This window comes from Equus przewalskii, chromosome X (genome assembly GCF_037783145.1).
Source record: "Equus przewalskii isolate Varuska chromosome X, EquPr2, whole genome shotgun sequence".
NCBI classification, from domain to species: Eukaryota; Metazoa; Chordata; class Mammalia; order Perissodactyla; family Equidae; genus Equus; species Equus przewalskii.
In genome coordinates, this window is record NC_091863.1 from 43,285,741 (window position 1) to 43,309,148 (window position 23,408).

The following is a 23,408-nucleotide window of genomic DNA, read 5'->3' on the forward strand; positions in this document are numbered from 1 at the left end:
TACATGAAGAAGGAACTCTGTTGATAATGCTGATGTTAATTGGCAAAATATTCTCCATGTTCAGTTTGTTCAGAAACACCTATGGGCCTACTGTGTGTGAATATGATTAAAATAATCCACAAGTTTATTCTGGTAGAGACAGTTTTAATATATTATATGACCAGTTTCTGAGGCATTGTAAAGGAATAAATCGTATAGTTAGGAAGCTGACACTGAGGACCTACTATGTCATTTAATCTTCACTGTAACTTCCTCTATAAAGTAGTAAATTCCATTAAATGAAAATATTGTGTAAAAATTGAGATTTACAGTTATGTCTGATTTCTCTAGAGAGAGAGATTCTGGCTTCCAGGGTATTAGACCACTTAGGTACAAAAATGCTATTTAGCAAAATATTTTATTTATGTGAAATTACTCTAGTTAAAGGGAAATTGGTTTAAACAGTGAGTGTGTTTGCTGAACACTGTCAAAAAAAGTTCTCAAAAGGCACATATTACTTAGTATATCTTCATAATGTTGAAGCTGTTAATGATAAGGACGTTAGTCATTTGGGTTGATTTACAGCGGCATTATTCAGCCTTCTCCCTTCTCTAATGTAAATCAGTTGGAATATTGAGGATGTTGAAGGGGTGGGAACTTTTTAGGTTGATCTCATTCTCTAGGAAAGAGCCAACCTCTGAAATAGCAGCACAGTTGAAATCTTCAGTTTGAGAGGTTGGTGGAATGAGCTAAGAGACCGATTATCTCTGGATTACTATTATAAGGTATTTAAGGAAAAGGCAAACTATTGTTTTGATGATAGCAATTATGAAAGGTATTTTTTTAATTTTATCATACTATACATGTTACATTCTCAGTTTTTGTGTGCACATTCAGTTTTGAAACACAATTTTAACAACTTGGACTTAATAACTGATCACTGATTTTAGTATACGACACCAATTTTTATGCCACAACTTCCCTATTTTTGATTCTTAAATTTTGCTAAGTGTCTCTGTAGTCTGCAGAGTGGCTTTGTGTAACTTTTCAACGTTACTTGGATGTGCAATATTTGATTCTTTGGGTATCTGAAACTGACTTTTCGTTTACATCCACTCATGAAATATAACTTGGCTGGGTAGAAAAAGAATCAGTTTACAACCTTTTCTTTCCTTCTACATCATATTTTGTTCTGTTGACTTCTAGTTAATGCTGCAGAAAAGAAGTGTAAAGCCAGTTGGATTTTTGACTCCTCTTTCCTCCTAAGTGCTTATAGGTGGCATTCTTTATCCTTGAAAGTGAAAAATTTGGTATACATCTTTTATATGTCTTATTATGGATATTGTATTTTCTCACATAAAAATAGCTTTTTAAAAATAACTTTTCTTCTTATTAATACTTTTTAAAAATTCTGAAAAGGATAGAAAAGGCTAAAATTATCTGTTACCTCACCTCTCAGAAATAAAAGCTTTGAAGTTTTCCAGACATTTTTCTATTCATACACATACACACATTTTTTAGTATTTATTTTTATCAGAATTGGATCATACTAGCTTTTTAAAAGATTTCTTTTTTTATCGAAGTATATAAAGCATATATACATTAAAGTACCCTAATCTTAAACATACAGCTTGATCAGTTTATTAGATTGTCTTTTTCTTTAGTCTGCTTTAATCTCCAACAGTTCTTCAGCCTTTCTTTGTTTTTCTTGACACTGTTGAAAAGCAGAGGCTAGTTTTTTGTAGAATGGCCCTCAGTTTGGGTTTGTCTGAAGTTTCCTCATGAGTAGATTCAAATCATGCATTTTTGGCAGGGATACCATGGAAGTGACATTGTGTTCTTCTTGGGGCATCATATTAGGAGGCATGCCAGTTTGTGCCAATATTGGTGATGTTAACTTTTATTTCTTGGTTCAAGTAAGGCCTGCCAGTCTTTTCCACTATAAAGTTGCCATTTTTCCCTGTATAATCTGAGTTATTTGTAGGGAGATATTTTGAGACTATGTAAATATCCCTTTCCTCATCAAAACTTTCACCCACTAGTTTTAGTATCTTTTTTTTTTAAAAGTTTTCCTTTTTCTCCCCAAAGCCTCCTGGTACATAGTTGTGTATTTTTAGTTGTGGGTCCTTCTAGTTGTGGCATGTGGGATGCCGCCTCAGGATGCCCTGATGAGCGGTGCCATGTCGGCACCGAGGATCCGAACAGGCAAAACCCTGGTCCGCCGAAGCTGAGCGCGCGAACTTAACCACTCGGCCACGGGGCCGGCCCATATTGATGATATTCTAACTTCACCATTCCTCCTTAGATTTATTAGTTGACCATTCTTATTTATTTATTTATTTATTTACTTGCTCAGTTATGTCAGTTTGGACTCATGGAACTTTATAGGTTGTGATATAGTAGTAATTTTGATGGTTACAGTGCCCCAGATTTGGTTAATGGGGGCCCATTCAGGATGGCTCTGTGTTCTTTTGACATGTCCCCATTATTCTTTGATCACTTCCTTCCTTTCTCGCCAGCAAGGTACTCCAGGCTCATTTTGTACTTACCTTGCCCCAGCCCTGGAATCAGTAATTTCTCCAGGAAGCCCTGATTCCTTTTAGTGGGGAATGTAATTTAGAAACCAAAATCTGGATATTGGGTACATTTGCTGCTACTTGGGGGTCATAGCTTCTAGGGCTCTCAGTGCACAGACTAGAGAGAGAGAGAGAGAATTTGTGTGTATGTGTGTATTTTATACTGATACCTCCAGCCTACTTTATGTTTGACTTTGTGTTCTAGGATTTTGTTTTTGTTACTTTGCCATCTTTCTCCAGTATACACCCAACATCTCCACTTGATGTATAATGGGCATGTCAAATTCACTATGTCCAAAATCAAACACTTTTTTTGCACTCCCCTCTCACTATCACCCCAAGTCTGTTCTTTCTACAGTTATCCCCACCTCAGCAAATGGCAACTCTATTTTTCCTGTTACTCAAGCCATATATCTGTGGTCATCTTTTATTCTTCTCTTTCTCTCATGCCTCACTTCAAATCATCAGAAAGTCTTTTGGCTTTTCCTTTAAAATATATTTGCAACCTGACTGTTTCTTACCACCTGCACCATAATCATGCTAGTCTATTCTCTTTTACCTGAATAATTGTAGTAGCCTCCTAATTGTTGTTCTTCCTTCTGCCTTTGCTCCTTTAAAACCTTTGTTTCATTATCTGAAGCAGAGTGATCCTTTTGAAATGCAAGTCAGATCATGATTCAACCCTACCCAAAACCTCCCATTGGCCATCTCTCTCATAGTAAAAGTCACAATACAGTACTTAATGGCCTAAAAGCCCTATGGGATCTGGACTTTCCTGCCCAACTCGCTTCTTCTTCTTCTTCTTCTTCTTCTTCTTCTTTTTTTTAAAGTATGGGGGTTTTTTTGGTGAGGAAGATTGGTCCTGAGCTAACACTTGTTGCCAATCTTCCTCTTTTTTTTTTCCTCCCCAAAGCCCCGGTGCATAGTCGTATATCCTAGTTGTAAGTCATTCTAGTTCTTCTATCTGGGATGCCACCACAGCATGGCTTGATGAGTGGTGTGTAGGTCCGTGCCCAGGATCTGAACCAGTGAACCCCAGACCACCAAAGCAGAGCACATGAACTTAACCAGTCGGCCACAGGGCCAGCCCCTCTCTGACTTCTTGTAGATTTTGACTTCTGTTGTCCTCTCGGGTGATGATTAAATCCTTTCGCAGATCTACAACTTGAGGACAAGGATATGTACACTTTCTGCATATTAATAGGCATTATCTGTTTTAGTTCTTCTCTATTGAGATGTGGTTTACTTTTACCCCCATAATGAATTCTCTAATACTTGTAATAATCAAATATATGAAAGACTACAATCTCCGACGTGGATGGCTACCAAATCTTTCCTTTCTGCATCCTTGTTGATTTGGCTTTACTTGTAGGTACTCTACCTCCCAGATTGCCAAGTGGCTCCATTAGTCCCCTCCTTGTCATCTCCAGTAATACATTCTCACTCCTGCCATTTAGAAAAAACAGAGCAAACAAAAAAGATGTCAGTTGCTCTCTCCAAATAACTGTAGCTTGGAGACCTGCGACAAAAGCCAGTGCTTGATCAATTTGCTGGTTGGTACAAACCTTTGCTAACTCAACTGGGGGCAGATATTAGGGGGAAAGTAGGAAGTATAAGTCTCCTTCAAGTTAGGTCCCCTTTCATTAGGTGATCCCTAGCGATGCCCTGGTGTGAAGCCCAGGTATAGTTTTTTCATCAATCCAATTCTACCTGCCTTGTAATTAATGAAACTTCTTCCTGTTTTCTATCACTCTTGTCTGTCAGTCTTTGTGGTGCTGATGTGTTTTCATCTTTTTTTTCTTTTCTTTTTTTTTCTTTTGAGGAAGATTAGCCCTGAACTAACGTCTATGCCCATCTTCCTCTACTTTATATGTGGGACGCCTACCACAGCATGGCTTGCCAAGTGGTGCCATGTCTGCACCCAGGGTCCGAACCGGCGAACCCCGGGCCACCAAAGTGGAACGTGCGCACTTAACCACTGCACCACCGGGCCAGCCCCTCATCTTTTTTTTCTTGTGTATTTAATATCCTGGATGCGGTTATGTGAATTTATCCAAGGAACTACACTGTGGATCGGTTATTTCTTAGGATAAATTTAATTATTCAGAATCTTGGCTTGGCCAAGACTAGGCTTAGATAAGTAATAACGTTATAGCTGAAGGGTTCTTTATAAATGTAAAAATATGGAAGTAGGGAGCTAGCCCTGATGGCCTAATGGTTAAAGTTTGGCACTCACTACTTCAGTGGCCTAGGTTCGCTTCCTGGTCATGGAACCATACCACCTGTATGTCACTTGCCATGCTGTGGTGGTGGCTCACATAGAAGAATTAGAAGGACTTACAACTAGCATATAGAACCATGCACTGGGGCTTTGGGGAGCAAAAAGAAAAGAGGAAGACTGGCAACAGATGTTAGCTCAGGGCGAATCTTTCTCTGCAAAAAAAATATAGAATTGGGCATCATATACAGTGATAATTTTCTTAAATTGAAGAAGCAAAAATTTCACTGTTAAACAGATCTCTATGGCACACGTACAGGTTTGAGCCAGTTTGTATCTTTAGTTAGACCTGAGTTTGAACTCTGGCTCTTTGAATTATTTACTGTGTGATTTGAAGAAAGTCATTTAATTTCTTTTATCTTTGGTTCTTTTCATTAGTAAAATGAAGTTTTAGAAGTGCCTGTCTTACATTTGCAACTTACTTTCAAATGCATAAAAAATAAGATGGGTCGATGGATATATATGTGTTAATGCAAATATAGTAAAATGCTATAGACTGTGAGTGGTGGATATGTGGGTTTTCATTGAACAGTTATTCAACTTTTTTGTATGTTGGAAAATTTTCATCATGTCAGAAAAAATGCCTGTCTTGCAGGCTAATTAGCATTAGGTGAGACATATGTGAGAAGTGCCTGGCACATAATAAGTGCTCAATAAATAATGGTTGTGAAAAACCACTTCATAGGAGAGACATTTTTTTTTAGTGTCAGTAATACAATAAGGCAGTTTATAAAATGTTCAAAAATACTTCCCAGTTTTACTGGTCTCCTTCACTCCGGAATAACTGAATAAGAATCTCTGAAATGTTATGTGTGAGCATGGATTTTTTCTTTGTCTCTTTTCTTTTTCTTCCTCCCCTCTTCCCTTTCTCCTCTCTTCCTCTCCTTCCCTTGAGATTATAAAGTGCTTCCAGGGCTGAGAACCACTGATTGGAAGAGGGCAAGTAATGGTGAAGTAAGTAAAGGAGAAAGAAGGGTTAAGAACTAAAAGAAAAGCCTCTGTAGTGTGCACAACAGGTCCCTGCTCTTCAGTACTCTTTGGAGTCATTTGTCCATTCATTCATTTTCTTTTACAGACTCAATTGTTTGCCTCCATTACTTATAGCCTCAGCTTCCTCATTGGTAAAACAAAGATAACAATACCTACCGCTTAGAGTTGGAAGGGTTGAATTTAGTTAAATAATGTATATAAAGTGCTTAGCACTTAATAAATGCTCAATATATAGTGGTTACTTTGTTATAATTAAAAAATAATAAAAATGAGAACATTATAATAGTGAAAGACATTACCTAACAGCTATTCTTGTCTCGGGTATTATTTAGGCACTGGGAATATTGTGATAAATCTTACAGATTCCATCACTTCCCTCAAAGAGCTCACAGTATCATGGGTGAAAAAGAGCTAGAAACAAGTTTAAGAGAGAGTTTTAAGTGCCAAGATAGAGAGGAGAGAATAGTGTGGCCCATGGAATCCAAGCCTAGTTTTGCTTCTCATTTTGGCTTGTCTTCATTTTGAAAGTGCCCAGAGGTACTTCAGTTTTATTGAACTTTTCTAGCAAGTTACTAAGGTCTCAGATATCCAGATATCAGTGACTCGTTAGGAAAAGGGATTGGTGCCTGTCTTTCATTTGGATTTGAAGGTGAGGGGTAGGGGAGAGATGAGCACAATATACCATTTCCTGCATTCCCTTTCCACTTCCAACCTAGTCAACCCATACTGAAGGTTTTTTTTCTGGTTAAGTTAGATTAGCTTCTAATTATAGATTAGATGATTAGCTCTTTAATATAATCACTGTTTAAACATTGCGGGCAAATACTTTGGCAAATAGATTTCTTTTTTTGTGTACACAGGATTCAACAAAATGTATCCAACTTAACAAATGTTTGTATTAAAGAAACTTTAAAAGGATTATGGTGAGTCCCAGCAAGATGGAGCAGTGACCTGGTGTCCTGATGCATAAATCTGGAGGCAAAGCCTATGTATTAAGTAAAGAGAAACAAAACGTAGTTACTATGACAACAGTCTGGAATTATATTTTATAACCACTTATATTACTAACAGGATTATTAATGCTACTTCATGTTGGCCCTCAGAATCGTGGCTAACAGTTGGTTCACCTGTCTTTTTATATGATAGCTTCAAATCAAGTTCTGTCATAATATTTCTAGGAGTTTCGAAACTACTATTTACAAATAGATTTACAAATAGACGCTGGGCCATTTTTGTAGATCTCTTTCAAATTTAGTGAAATGTTTCATTTTTACTTTTGTCTAAAACTACTATAACTTTGTGCATTGAAACCATGGGGGCCTGCCCTGAGATTACTGAGATTGCCCTGAGATTTGGAGGTTGATCAATCTGTACAAAGTTGAATTAATTGTTTTCTTATTACCAAAGCAGGATGAATATAGACAAGCTTGTTTAACACTTTGGTGTATATTCTTCCAGACCATTTTATATTGTTATCATACATGTAATTTTAATGTAACCATACTGTACATACTCTTACAATCTTTTTTCACTTAAAACATCTTATATGTTTTAGCACATTTTTAAAGGGCTGCATAATATCCTTTAGTATGGATGTACCATTATTTATTGAATGGAGAAAGTAAAGGAAACAAGTGTCTATTTTTTTTTCTATTCGCAACTACATTCCATGCTGTGAGGAACATTTTTGTAGCTAAATCTTTGCATACACTCTTGTTTCCTTGTTTACAGTCCCACCAGTGGTTTATGAAAGTACATATTTTCCTATACACTTAGTATTTGCTATCCTTTGAAAATTTTGAATTATAAAATGTATGTGTTAACATTATAAAAAGTAGGAAAATGGGAAAAAATCACCTAGAATGCTATTTACGTAACATGACAGTGATTATAATATTTGTTATAGTATTCCAGGCTTTTGTCACATGCATAAATGGTTGTAATTATATTTACAGCTTTGTTTTCTGCTTTTTTCACTCATCATTAAGTAATTTTCCTTGCCTTGACTTGGCCTTCACAATTCCAGTTTTCAATGGCAACACGATAGTGCAACCACTATTCATATTTACCTAACTCTTCTCCTATTCCTGGATAACTAACTTGCTGCCAGTTTTTATTATGAATAATACCACAATAAAAACACAGAGATAGCTACCATTTATTGAACATTTACTATGAAACAGACTTTATACTGTGTACTTTTTTCTTCCTTTATATTATTTCCTTAGGATTGATGTCCAAGATTGATAATATTGGATCACGAATACATTTATGTTACAACCTTTCTTCTTACATCACCATTTTTTTCTGCCTTCAAATGTTTATTGAAAGCCTAAAATGTGCCAGGCAATGTGCTAAGGGGCATTGAGAATACAAAGATGAATCAGACAGAGTCCTTGGAGTCAGACATTAAACATATATGATAGAGGGACATAATAAAAGACATTACTGGATGATGGTCCATTGATCTATTGGTTGGTTCATCTCTCTGTCCATCCATCCGTCCATCTATCCATCATCCATCTATCCATTCATCCATGCATGATTTTCCCTCTGAAGCATGGGAGAGCTAGTTGCAGACATGATGCCCTTTTATCCCTAAATATTTCAGTATAAGAACAAGAACATTTTCTTAACCACAATCCAATGAACAAATTCAGGAAATTTAACATGAATGTAGTACTATTATTTAATCTGTTGTCCACATTAAAATTTCACCAGTTGTCCAAATAGTGTCCTTTATGGCAATTTTCTCCTCTTGTTCCAGGACCTAATTGAAGATCATACATTGCCTTGATTTGTGTTGTTTGTCTCTTTCTCCTTTAATCTAGAATGGTTCCTCAGCATTTCTTTGTCTTACATACCACTGATATTTTTGAGGAATGAAGGTCGGTTATTTTGTAGAATGTCCTTCAATTTGAGTTTGTTTGAAATTTACTCTTGTTCAGATTCAGATCATGCATTTTTTTCACTAATACCCCTAAGTGCTGATGTGTTCTTTGCACATCTTATCATATTCGGAGTCATGTGATGTCAGTTTGTCCCAGTATTAGTGAGGTTAAATTTAATTACTTGATTAAGGCAGGGCCTGCCAATTTCTTCCATTGTAAAGAGACCATTTTTTGCTTTTGTAATTGATAAGTAATCTGTGGGGAGATAATATGGAACTATGTAAATATCCTGTTCCTTATCCAACTTTCACCTACTAGTTTTATCATCCATTGATGATTTTCTAACTTCATCATTCCTGATATTTATTAGTTGGCTTTTTACTGTAAGAGCTTTCCTTTATTTATTTGTTTGTATCAGTGTGAACTCATAGATTCTTATTGAATGGGTTATATTCTGTTCCTGTCGTTATTTATTTTGATGACCAAATTGTCCCATACTTGGGCAGTGGGAGCCCCTTCATGGTGGCCTCCATGTGCTTTTGATATGTTCCCATCACTCTTTGAGCAGTTCTTTACTTTTTGGCATAGCAAGATGATCCACGCTCATCTTCTACTTTCCTTACTGTAGTGCTGAAATCAGCCATTTCTCCAAGGAACTTTCACCTCTTTTAGTTTAGAAACCAAGATATGAGCTGAGGTATATGTTTTTTTAAAGAGTTCCCAAGGCGATTTGCTGGTCTGTCCGGAACCCACTGTAATAGGGGCTTCCTGTATATAGGAGTTCTGTCCAGATATTTGCTAAATGGATAGGACTGAGGAGGAGTTGAAATAGTCCAGGGAGATGAAGGAACATAAGTAGAATCACAGTGTATGGAAGAGCTCAACTCATTCAGACGAGCTACGGTTCATTGTGGCTTCAAGTAGAGAAGCTGCTAGAGAATGAGGCAGGGACCAGTTTATTGAGGGCTTTATTTGCCATATGAAGGAACTTAACCTTATTGAAGATAAGGAGCCATCATAGAGTGTTTAAACCAGCTAGAGAAGTGATCGATTTTGGTAGATTTGCGTTTTAAGATCACTCTGCTGTCACCAGTGGCGTTGCATAGGATGGAGTGGATAAATGTTTAAAATTATTTTCAAACAGGGTTGGCATTTGCCTTCTTAGAGGGCTTAAACTTTTCTCCTAGAAGCCAGTATTGCAGCTGATGGATACTAACTCTCAAAGGGATAGTTGGCAGTAGTTTAGGGAAAAGAGGAAGAAAGAGTGAGACCACACAATATGTTAAAGCTTGAGTCATTGGTTTATCTGCTTGTGTAATGGCAGCATCTCTTTTAGTAGTAGTTTTACAATCAGGACTGGAAGCTGAATGTCACTGTTCTCCATTGAAAAATAACACAAACAAAAGTATATAAAACAATGTTATCTTTTTTAATGAAAAATCTTAATGAATATGAGTACTGTTACATTTTATTTTTATCTTTGGTAGTAACATCAATAATAGGATTAATACAGACATTCAATAGTGTAGATGCTCTTACCTGGTTTGTGAGTTAACCAAAACAGTAAATGTTAACAATTCATGTTTTCTGAAATAATAGCAAATTGCATCTTTAACTTGAAGTTTGCTGTTATCATAGCAAGTTTTATTTCTGTACTATTTATAGCCTGTATCCCAACCAGTTGGAGCTGAACAACAAGCAACTCTTCTAAAGCCGGATTTAGTTCGAAGGTGAGTATGTTAAAATTAATATCATGAAAACAATGAAGGTATGTTGAAGTATTTGCATTCATTAGGTGCTTACTGTGTCTCAACTATAGAAGCTTCTGTGTTCTTATATTTGTGTGTATGTTCAATAAAAATAGTAGGTATTATTTTACTTTATGTTAATGAGGATCATATGGATCATGAAATTATTGGCCAAAAAATTTTCTTGTTCTCATTATTATAACATTCTGTTCTTAAGAAAAGCTTATAAGGTTTAAAAAAGGAAATAAGAAATACATAATGTAATTTACAGTAAAATTCCAGGTAATCTAAATAAATAAATTACAACCAGATATATAATTGTATTATTATTTGGTAGTTGTAAACAAGTATTTCTGTTTATGTTGTTCAGATTCTTTCCTTTGTCCTATTTATTCTGCTATTGTGCCCATTCAATGAGTTTTTATTTCTGTTATTGTACTTTTAATTCTATAATTTCCATTCTATTCTTTTTTAATATCTTCTGTTTTTTATGAGATTTTCTGTTTTTTCATTTGCTTCAAGAGTATTTGTAATTGCTCATTGAAGCATTTTGATGATGGCTGCTTTAAAATCTTTTTCACATAATTCCAATATCTGATTCATCCTGGTGTTGGCATCTGTTGATTGTCTTTTTGCATTCAAGTTGTGATTTTATTGGCTTTTGGTATGACAAGGAATTTTTGTTTGTCTCCTGAACATTTTGGATATTATGTTAGAGACTCTGGATCCTATTTAAATATTCTATTTTAGCAGGCAGTCACCCTGTTTAGGTGTATAGGCCCTGGTGTACTTTTGTGGGCTGTGGTTCTAATGACAATTTAGTTTTCAGAGTCCTTGTAGTACTATTCTGATCTGCTTGGTTCACCTGACACCGCTGGGCCCCACTACTAGGCTCCAGCACTGGGCCCCACTGCTCAACCGAGGGGTTGGAGAGCACTTCTCTAAGCATGTTGCCCCAGGCCAGCTTTCCAGGCCACATGCTACTCGTGGAGCTCCTGCCAGTGTCACCAGGAGAGGAAAAGCCCCCTTGAACCACATTCTACTCCTGACTTGGGGGTCAGGGACCACTGGGCTTGGGCTGCCTTTGCCTTTGGGCTGGGAGTTGGGAGATGCTGAACCTGGACTGCCTTCTGTCGCTGGGTGGGTAATTGGGAGGTGCCAAGCTGCTGTATTTTTCCTCAAGTCCTGGGAGTCCCTAGCCAGTCAGTGCCCTCCTGTGATTGTCTACTGTATTATTTTGAGATTTTCTAGTTGTACTGAGCAGGGAGGAAAAGGGAGAGTTGAGTTTCTGCCATCTGGTCCTAAATTCTAAACTAGTGTTTTAAGGTAACTTTACGAAGCAAATGATATAGCCCAATTGACTAGAATTATGTCTCTTTTGTTCTCTGAAGGTGTTGTTACTGCTATCTCTCTGTGTATTAAAAAAACTAACTACAGTATTAATGTATCTTCTTCCATCACTTGTATTTAAGCAAATTCTTTTTCACATGGACATAGAAAAAATTTTAGGACTATTTTGATCTCTTCTTGTATATCTTTTTTATATTTATATTTATTTATTTTATTGTAGTAACATTGGATTATAATATTATATAACTTTCAGGTGAACATCATAATATATTTCAAATTCTGTGTAGATTACATCATGTTCACTACCCAAAGACTAATTACAATCCATCACCACACACATGTAAACCTAATTACCCCATTCGCCCTCCTCCCTCCTCCCTGCCCCTCTGGTATCCACCAATCCAATCTCTATTGCTATGTGTTTGTTTGTCATTGTTTTTATCTTCTACTTATGATTGAGATCACATGGTATTTGTCTTTCTCCCTCTGACTTATTTCACTTAGCATAATACCCTCAAGGTTCATCTATGTTGTCACAAATGGCCGGACTTCATCATTTCTTATGGCTGAGTATTATTCCATTGTGTGTGTGTGTATATATATATACCATATCTTCTTTATTTGTGCCTTGATGGGCACCTAGGTTGCTTCCAAGTCTTGGCTATTGTGAATAATGCTGCAGTGAACATAGGTATGCATGTATCTTTATACCTTTGCGTTTTCAAGTTCTTTGAATAAATACCCAGCAGTGGGATGGATGGATCATATGGTAGATCTATTCTTAATTTTCTGAGGAAACTCTATACTGCTTTCCATAGTAGCTGAACCACTTTGCACTCCCACCAGCAGTGTACAAGGGTTCCCTTCTCTCCACATCCTCTCCGACACTTGTTGTTTCCTGTCTTTTTAATTATACCCATTCTAACCAGAGTGAGGTGAGGTGTCATTGTAGTTTTGATTTGCATTTCCCTTATAGTTACTGATGTTGAACATCTTTTGATGTGCATGTTGGCCATCTGTATATCTTCCTTGGAGAAATCTCTGTTCAGATCTTTTGCCCATTTTTAATTGGGTTGTTGGTATTTTTGTTGTTGAGACATATGAGTTCTTTGTATATTTTGGATATTAACCCCTTATCTGATGTATGGTTTGCAAATATCTTCTCCCAATTGTTAGGTTGTCTTTTTGTTTTGTTGATGGTTTCCTTTGCTGTGCAGAAGCTTTTTAGTTTGATGTAGTCCCATTTGTTTATTTTTTATTTTGTTTCCCTTGCCCAGTCAGACATGGTACTTGAAAATATGCTCCTAAGACTGATGTCAAAGAGCGTACAGCCTATGTTTTCTTCTAGAAGTTTCATGGTTTCAGGTCTTACATTCAAGTCTTTAATCCATTTGGGGTTGATTTCTGTGCATGGTATAAGATAATGGTCTACTTTCATTCTTTTGCACGTGGCTGTCCAATTTTCCCAACACCGTTTATTGAAGAGACTTTCCTTTCTCCATCGTACATTCTTGGCTCCCTTATCAAAAATGTGTGAGTTTATTTCTGGGCTCTCGATTCTTGTCCATTCACGTGTGTGTCTGTTGTTGTCCAGTACCATGCTGTTTTGGTTACTATGGCTTTGTAGTATATTTTGAAATCAGGAAGTGTGATAATTCCAGCTTTGTTCTTTTTCCTCAAGATTCCTGTGGCTATTTGGGGTCTTTTGTTGTTCCATATAAATTTGGGGATTCTTTGTTCTATTTCTGTGAAAAATGTTGTTGGAACTTTGATAGAGATTGCATTGAATACATAGATTGCTTTAGGACGTATGGACATTTTAACTATGTTAATTCTTCCAATCCAAGAGCATGGAATATCTTTCCTTTTCTTTGTGTCTTCTTCAATTTCTTTCAACAATGTTTTATAGTTTTCAGTGTACACATCTTTCACCTCTGGTTAAGTTTATCCTAGGTATTTTATTCTTTTTGTTGCAATTGTAAATGGGATTGTATTCTTAATTTCTCTTTCTGCTACTTCATTCTTAGTGTATAGAAATGTAACTGATTTTTGTATGTTGATTTTGTATCCTGTGTCTTGACTGTATTCATTTATTATTTCTAAAAATTTTTTACTGGATTCTTTAGCTTTTCTATATATAAAATGATGATACCTGCAAAGAGTGACAGTTTCAATTCTTCTTTTCCAATGTTGGTCCCTTTTATTTCTTTTTCTTGCCTGATTGCTCTGGCTAGGACTTCCAATACTACATTAAATAAGAGTGGTGACAGTGGGCATCCTTGTCTGTTTCCTGTTCTTAGAGGGATAGCTTTCAGTTTTTCTCCATTGAGAATGATATTAGCTGTGGGTTTGTCATATATGGCCTTTATTATGTTGAGGTATTTTCCTTCTATACCCATTTTATTGAGAGTTTTTATCATAAATGGATACTGTATCTTGTGAAATGCTTTCTCTGAATCTGTTGAGATGATCATGTGATTTTTATTCTTCATTTTGTTAATGTGGTGTATCAAATGATTGATTTGAAGATTTTGAACCATCCCTGCATCCATGGAATAAAACCCACTTGATCATGATGTATGATCTTTTTAATGTATTGCTGTATTCGATTTGCTAGTATTTTTTTGAGGATTTTTGCATCAATGTTCATCAGAGATGTTGGCCTGTAATTTCTTGTTTTTTGTTGTCCTTGTCTGGTTTTTGGTATCAGGATAATGTTGGCTTCGTAGAAGGAGTTAGGAAGCCTCCTCTCCTCTCAGTTTTTTGGAAGAATTTGAGAAGGATAGATATTAAGTCTTCCTTGAATGTTTGGTGGAATTCACCAGGGAAGCCATCTGGTTCTGGGCTTTTATGTTTTGGGAGGTCTTTCATTACTGTTTTGAGCTCCTTACTGGTGATTGGCCTATTCAAATTCTCTCCTTCTTCTTGATCCTATTTTGGAAGTTTGCATGATTCTAAGCATTTATCCATTTCTTCTAGATTATCCAATTTGTTGGTATATAGCTTTTCATAGTATTCTCTTATTATCTTTTGTATTTCTGAGGTGTCCGTTGTAATTTCCTCTCTTTCGTTTTTGATTTTATTTATCTGAGCCTTCTCTCTTTTTTCTTGTTGTGTCTAGGTAAAGGTTTGTCAATTTTGTTTATCTTTTCAAAGAACCAGATCTTTGGTTCATTAATTTTTTTCCATTGTTTTTTTAGTCTCAATTTCATTTATTTCTGCTCTGAATTTTATTTTTCCCTTTCTTCTGCTGATTTGAGGCTTGTTCTTCTTTTCCAATTCCTTTAAGTGCACTGTTAGATTGTTTATTTGGGATTTTTCTTGTCTGTTAAGGTAGACCTGAATTGCTATAAAATTCCCTCTTCAAACCACTTGCTGTATCCCATAGATTCTGTCATGTCATCTTTTCATTTTCATTTGTCTACAGGTAATTTTGATTTCTGCTTTGATTTCTTCATTGATCCAATCAGTGTTCAGCAGCATTTTGTTTAATCTCTACATTTTTGTGGTTTTTCTGGTTTTCTTCCTGTAGTTGATATCTAGTTTCATAAATTTCTGGTCAGAAAACATGCTTGGTATTGTTTCAATCTTCTTAAATTTATTGAGACTTACTTTGTGGCCAAAATGTGATCAATCCTGGAGAATATTACATGTGCATTTGAAAAGAATAGTATTCTGTGGTTTTTGGATGGAATGTTCTGTATATAGCTACTAAGTCCATCTGGTCTAATGTGTCCTTTAAGGCCAGTGTTTCCTTATTGATCTTCTGTTTGGATGATCTATCCATTGGTGTAAGTCGAGTGTTAAAGTCCCCTACTATTATTGTGTTACTGTCTATTACTCCTTCTATGTCTATTAATAATTTTCTTATATATTTAGGTGCTCTTATGTTGGGTGCATAGGTATTTACAAGTGTTGTATTTTCTTGTTGGATTGTTCCCTTTATCATTATGTAGTTCCCTTCTTTGTCTCCTGTTACAGTTTTTGTTTTAAACTCTATTTTGTCTGATATAAGTATTGCTACCCCTGCTTTCTTTTCTTTGCCATTTGCATGGAATATCTTTTTCCATCCTTTCACTTTTAGTTTGTGAGTGTCTTTAGGTCTGAAGTGTGTCTCTTGTATGCAGCATATATATGGGCCTTGTTTTTTTATCCAATCAGCCACACTGTATCTTTTGATTGGATCATTTAGTCCATTGACAGTTAAAGTAGCTATTGATAAATCTGTATTTATTGCGATTTTGTTACTTTTCTTTTCTAGATGTTTTAGTAGTTCTTCTCTGTTCCTGTCGTGTTCTCTTGCTCTCTTCCATTGTGGTTTGATGCTTTCTTTAGTAATATGTTTGATTTCTTTCCTCTTACTTATTTGTTTACTTACTATAGGTTTCAGGTTTGTGGTTACCATGAGGTTCCTATATAGTATTCTACAAATATAGCAATCTATATTGAGTTGATAGTCTCTTTAGCTTGACGTCTTTTTAACAGCTCTACTCTTTTACTCCCCTCCTCCCACATTTTATGTTTTTAAAATCATGTCTAATCTCTTGTTTTGTGTGTGTCTATCCATTACCCTCTTATCATTGAAATAGCTAATTTTAGTACTTTTTTCTTTTAACCTACATATTATGTTCATAGGTGGTTGATCTGCTACCTTTACTATATTTTTGCCTTTACCAGAGATTTTATTGCCTGTTTGTTTGTTTTTTTTTTTAAATAATTTTCTTATCCCTATTTGTGGTTTTCTCTTTCCCACTTAAATAAGTCCCTTCAGCATTTCTTGTAGAATTGGTTTCTTGGTGATAAACCCCTTTAGTTTTCGCTTGTCTGGGAAGCTCTTTATCTCTCCTTGTATTCTGAATGATACCCTTGCTGGATAGAGTATTCTTGGCTGTAGGTTTTTTTCTTTCAGCACTTTAAATATATCATGCCACTCTCTTTTAGCCTGTCTGGTTTCAGCTGAGAAGTCTGCCGATAGCCTTGTGGACTTTCCTTTCTGTGTCACTTGTTGCCTTTCTCTTGCTGCTCTTTGGATTCTCTCTTTATCTTTAATTTGGACATTTTAATTATAATGTGTCTTGGTGTGGGCCTCTTGGTGTTCATCTTGTTTGGTGCTCTCTGTGATTCCTGTACTTGGATGTCTGTTTCCTTCCTTAGGTTAGGAAAGTTTTCAGCTATTATTTCTTCAAATAGAGTCTCTGCTCCTTTGTCTCTCTCTTCTCCTTGTGGCACACCTATAATATGAATGTTAGTGTGCTTGATATTGTCCCTGACTTCTCTTAGACTTTTCTCATTCTGTGTAATTCTTTTTTCTTTTATCTGTTCAGCTTGGGTGATTTCCTCTAGTCTTTCTTATAGCTCGCTAATCTGTTCTTCTGTATCATGTACTCTGCTATTGAGTCCCTCTCGTGAATTTTTCATTTCCATCATTGTATTCTTCATTTCTGATTTTTTTTATTTCTAATCCTCAGTTGACATCCTCATTGTGTTCATGCAGTCTTCTCCCAATATCAGTGAGCATCTTTATGAGTTTCTGTTTGAACTCTTTGTCAGGTAGATTGCTTTTTTCTCTTTCATTTAGTGTTTTTCCTGGTGTTTTGTCTTGTTCCCTCGCTGGGAATGTATTCCTTTGCCTCCTCATTATACCTCTTTCTCTGTGCTTATATCTATGTATTAGGTGAGTCGGCTATGTCTCATGATCTTGAAGAAGTGGCCTTATGTAGGAGATACCTTTTGTGGCTCAGCAGTGTGCTTCCCTCTTGTCACCAGTCCAAATGATCCAGCGTGACCCTTGTGTGGGCTACTTGTGTCCTTCTGCTGTGGCAGGGTTGCTCTTATTGCAGGTACCCAGGGAGTCTAGTCTTTCCCTCCCTGGCCAGCTGTTTGTAAATCCGGTTTGGGGAGCCTCAGCACTGTTGGCTACAAAGTCTATCAGCACACTCCTATTGCAGTTTTCCTCTTAATTGGGTTGGTACCCAGTGTAGCTGATTCCTAGGCTCAGGGCTTAGAGTTGCTGTAGGCCTCAGGCCTGCAAGGCTGTTGTCAGCTCTCTTAGGATTGCAGCTGAGTGGACCTGGCTCCACGCACTGGAGCACCTAGTTGTTTCAGGCTTTGCAAGGTGGGGCCAATCCTGTGTGTGGCTGTTTGTGAAGCACAGGTCTTCTGCTACTGATAAGTCTGACCCCCTACAGGTCCACACACACTGTCAACACAGTCCTGGTACATGTGCACTCTTTGACCCCTGGAATGTACTCAGTTGCCCCACTGCAGAAGCCCCCACCTCTCCACCAACGCCCCCCACAGGTTACCTGGGCCTTACACATGCCCTGCTCCACAGAGCTGGACACACTTGCCTCCCTGTAGAGGATCAAGGCACCCGGTGTATGCAGGCCAACAAGTAGCCTGAGGGCTTATTGTTGGGTAGGGCTGTTCCCTAAGGCAGGCTGCCTACCCTGCCTGAACTGGATTAAATCTGTGTGCTAGTGGGTGTGGCAGACCCCTGGGCTAACCATCCTGGGGGGTGGAACTTCAATGGCATCTGCTAGGGTGTGTGTCAGCACGCCTGTACTAGGTCACAACAATGTCTGCTACTGATGTCTCAGTCTCTGGAGAGGTCTCACCTCTCACTGAGATGCACCCAGAGGTGCCTACCTGGTGAGTCTTTTTTCACCAAAACATTGTGTATCTTTCTTTTTGGTGATTTTAGGTTGCTTTCTCAAGACAGGTGAATTTGTGTGTTGGCCCTTTAAAGAGCCGGGTTTTTTCGACTTTCATCTGATAGGCTTTCTGAGGGTATTCCTCCATTGCAGTTAATAGCCAGTGAAGCCAGATGGTAGGACACTCATCTCAGTTGTGCTAAGTCTGAAGGATGTGCCCCTGCTAAGGTCCCCACCTCTCCAGGGAAGTCTTTGTACCTTATGGTTGCTCCCACCCAGCTGGCAATGAAGCTCCGCAGCTGGTGAAGGTTGCTTTTTTCCTCTTCAAAAGGAATTTCTGCCTCTTCTGCCTCAGTCAGGCCTCTCCCTTGTTGCGGGGGTTCTTTTTATCCAGTTTTCAGTTTTCTCTCCAGGGTAATTTTTCCAGGAATAGTTTTAACCTGGTTGTATTTGTAGGAAGAGATGAGTTCAGAGTCTGCCTATGCTGCCATCTTGACCTGGTATCCTCTTCTTGTATATCTTTATACAAATAGTTCAAGGGTAGCTTTTAGTAGAAAGTAGTTTACTTAAAAATTAATTTAAAAGATATCTGTTTTGTGCCTACAGATCTTCACATTTAAGTTTCAAATGTATTTATTGCAATTTTTCTATGTATTGAAATATCTTTAAATTTATTTTTAAAAAGCTGAAAAATGCCTTTGACACAGATAAACTGAAATCTTCCCTTTCATAATCATATTGATTTGAACTTGCAAAATATATCTAATCAGAATTAATCATGTTGAGCCATTTTCACATACAACCTTATATTCATTTCAGGTGTACAACATAATGATTTGCTATTTTTATATATTGCAGAATGCTTACCACAATAAGCCTAGTTAACATCCATCATCACATATCGTTAGAAAATTTGTGTTTGTGTGTGATGAGGACTTTTAAGATCTACTCTCGTAGCAACTTTGAAATATGCAATACAGTATTTTTAACTATAGTCACCATGCTGCACATTACATCCCCATGACTTATTTATATTTTAACTAAAAGCTTGTACCTTTTGAGTCCCTTCATCCATTTCAGCCACCCTCTACCCAACTGCCCACCCCTACCTCTGGCAACTACCAGTCTGTTCTTTGTATCTATGAGCTTGGGTTTTGTTTTGTTTTTTTTTAAGATTCCTCATATAAGTGAGATCATCTGATATTTGCCTTTCTCTTTCTGACTTATTTTACTTACCATAATGCTCTCAAGGTCCATCCATGTTTTCACAAATGGCAAGCTTCCATTCTTTTTTATGGCTGAATAATATTCCATTGTGTGTGTATGTATGTATGTGTGTGTGTGTGTGTATATATATATATATATATACACACACACATACATACACACACCACATTTTCTTTATCTCATTTTCATTTCTTCTTCTGCCTCCTGCATTATTCCTGTCTCTCATAGCTGGTCTTTCTACTTCTGTTGAGTTCATTACATAAACAGGTATATTTTGAGTGAAAATTGGTTTTTATTTGAACACATTAATTAGAAGCCCCAAAACAAAGATGATAAAATTGCTCAAGAGCATCATCTCTTAAAAGGTATCAGAGGTCTGTCACTGGCAGTGTTTTTCTTTCACTCCCACTACTATGAGAAGATGTTTGCCAAATAAATACAATATGACCTCAGTTTTTATAACTTTTAAAAAACAGCTTTATTGAGATCTAATTTACATACCATTAAATTCTCCCATTGAAAGTGTACAGTTTAATGGCTTTTAGTATATTTGCAGAGTTGTGCAGTCATAACTTTTTAAAAGATATTGTAGTACTTATTCATTTTCCTTACACTCATTATTTATGATTCTGTAATTGGGAGTTTTTCTTAGACTTTTACCATCAAGATGGAATGATTCTAGCCATGAAGGAACTTCAGATGTTAACCCTGATTTGGATTAAATATTGGGCTTTGAGAATCACAGAATAATGTCTGCTCTGAGAAATTGATCAGGAGTTGCTTTTGTTTTCTCAATTACTAGTTTGAATCATGATGTGGCAGCTGTGAAGGAAAACACCAATACCCCTGATAACCCAAGTGGAAATGGCAAACAAGATCGGATCAAACAGAGAAGAGCTTCCTGTCCTCGACCAGAGAAAGGGACTAAATTCCAGCTCACTGTCCTTCAGGTCAGTGTGTAAATATGGTTTGGTTAAGAGTGTGTGTAGATGTCTTGGGGGGGGGGGTTAGGGAGAGGCAATGTTGCTGCGGACATGAATACAGAGTATTGTGAAACTCTAAATTAACTTTTACTCTGTTAAATATTTTTCTGACAAGTATTATGTATTAATTGTTAATCTTAGGAAATATAGGTGAAATATAAGGAAGAAAATAACAATCACTTGTAACGACCTCTCAGAAATGCTTCTTATTAATGTTTCAGTTTGTTTTCATCTCTTTTTTCTGTATGTATGAGTAGTATTTTGCATTATTAAAGTTGTAATAGTAGCGAAAATTTATTGAATTCTTATGTGGAAGACACCTGGACTGTTATGCATTCATTTTATCATTTAATCCTTCAATAACCCTGTATGATTAGGTGGTAGTATACTTGTCTTTACAAACAAGGATACTGAAGATAGAGAGCTAAAGTAACTTGCCTAAGGTCATTGAACTAGCAAGTAATAGTCAGATCTGAACCCAGATCAGACTTTAAAGCCCATATCTCTTGCCAATATGGTATACATTTTGGATGGGTGTTTAGACCTACCTAGATATAATTTTATTATCCTGCCTTTTTTTTTTTTGGTGAGGAAGATTTGCCACAAACTCTTATCTGTTGCCAATCTTCCTCTTTTTGCTTAAGAAAGATTGTCAGTGAGCTAACATCTGTGCCAATCTTCCTCTATTTTGTATGTGGGATGCCACCATAGCATGGCTTGATGAGCAGTGTGTAGGTCCATGCCTGGGATCCAAACCACGAATCCTGGGCCACCGAAGTGCAGTGCCTGAACTTAACCATTCTGCCACTGGGCTGGCCCCTATTCTGCCTTTTTAAAAATTTAATATATATCATGTGTATTTTCCTTTGTCATTAAGTCATTTTTCAATAATATGATATTTTAAGTGGCTGCCTTAGATAGTCCCTTGCATAGAGATATAATAATTTAATCATTCTTTCTATTGGTCTTCATTTAGGTTGTATCTTTCTGTCTGTCTGTGTGTCTCTTTCTGCCAGTCTGTCTTTTTTTCTAACTTTCTGTCTTTCTCTGTGAGTCTGTGTGTCTGTCTCTCTCACTCCAGCAAACACCCTTGAACACAAATCATTGTATATATCCCTGATCATTTCCTTATGCTAGATTCCTAGAAGTAGAAATAGTGGGTCAAAGAGTATGATGATTTTTAAAGTTTCTAAATACATGTTGCTAGATCACTGTCCAGAAAGGTTGGACCAGTTTACATTTCCATTAGCAGTGCATTTTCTTTTGCTTAAAGAGTCTGTGGGATTAAGAGAATTTTGGAAGTGAATCACTGAACTTAGATCTTTGCATTGCAGACAGCTATAGTGACTATTTTTTGCCTTTTTATAAAAGTTGTGTTCCCTTTTGTTTCCCACAAGATCACATTTCTAACTTATTTTTTACTGAGTAATTTGAACCTTAGATTTGTCATAGAATGGCTGTTTGGACAGTATTTCATCACAGGTAAAACAGAATCTTTTTAGATTCTCAGCATTTTAAACCGTTTTTCCCGTATATTGTATGTGAGTTCATCAACATGTTCCTTGTACCATTTGCAAAGAAGGCAATGACTGATTCTTAAACCAGTGAAATGTTTGTGCCCAGGTGTCAACCTCTGGAGATAACATGGTAGAGTGTCAACTGGAGACACACAATAATAAGATGGTCACCTTCAAGTTTGATGTTGATGGTGATGCTCCAGAGGATATTGCAGACTATATGGTAAGTACAATAAAACCAAGTTATTTTCCTTTCAGCATTCTCTGTCTCTTTTTCCCCTCCTACTCTCCCCCCATTTATTCAGAGCCATCTTCTTTTAGGGTGCTGTTAGTTTTTAAAATTTGTACAGAGCTAAATTGATTATGATCAAGAGTAAGTCACTGTACTTCCTCTGGTTTCAGTATATTTATCTGCAAAATATTAGGGGGTTTAATTAAGAGATGATCTAAGTCAGTGGTTCTTGTCCCTGGCTGCATGTTAAAATCACCTGTGGAACCTTTTAAAAAAACTTCCATTGCCTGGGTCCGTAATTAAATGAGAATCTTTGGACGTGAGGTATAAGCATGAATGGTTTGTCAAGTTCCCCAGGTAATTCTAATATGTTAGCTAATGATATAACATCTTACATATGGTTGTTCAAGTAATGTTCATCATTTCATTTAGTTTTCATACTTTCTTTGAATTGTTAGGCTTACGTTAGTATTTTTCCCCTCTTTGTGAGGGATGGGTTAGGGTGTCAGGGAAAGTATATGCTTTTGTTTCTGCCAGTTTTATTTGCATGTGCATTCCTGGCCAAGTAGAAGTAAACGTTTTACAAGTTAATAATTTTGTCAGTTGTGCCTCATTTGGCAGCATTTTCTGAACTGTCTCTGGGCCATTTTTTATCATCTTTTAGAGATGTTTCATTTTGTGATTTTTGATTTAAAAGCTTTGGGGTTTGAACATCCTAGTTTTAAACATAGACATTGCCTCAGTTATGTTCTTCAAATGACATTCACTTTATAGAATGCCAGATATTTTCTTAAATGCTGGCTTCTTCTCTGGTAGGTAGTGCCAATCTGACAAACGTCAGTGGTCTCAATATAGAAAGAATGATAAAAAAAAAAAATAGGAAGAATAATTTAATATATTATGTGGCATTTTATTACTGGTCTTTGTTAATTCTGTCGTGACATTTAGATCTAAATACTTAATTTTAATTTATTTTTCTTTAGA

The 23,408-nt window shown here is 36.6% G+C and overlaps 1 protein-coding gene across 7 annotated transcripts in view; it reads left to right on the plus strand.

Annotated features, from left to right (window-relative positions):
* The window catches only part of WNK3 (WNK lysine deficient protein kinase 3), a 168,945-nt gene that overhangs the window by 109,718 nt on the left and 35,819 nt on the right, over positions 1 to 23,408 (plus strand). For all 7 annotated transcript variants that reach the window (XM_070605478.1, XM_070605482.1, XM_070605477.1 and 4 more), the window contains exons 11-13: positions 10,380 to 10,444; positions 20,495 to 20,642; positions 22,299 to 22,415. In XM_070605478.1, coding sequence (XP_070461579.1) covers positions 10,380 to 10,444; positions 20,495 to 20,642; positions 22,299 to 22,415 — 330 coding nt within the window. The remainder of the gene's footprint in view (positions 1 to 10,379; positions 10,445 to 20,494; positions 20,643 to 22,298; positions 22,416 to 23,408) is intronic.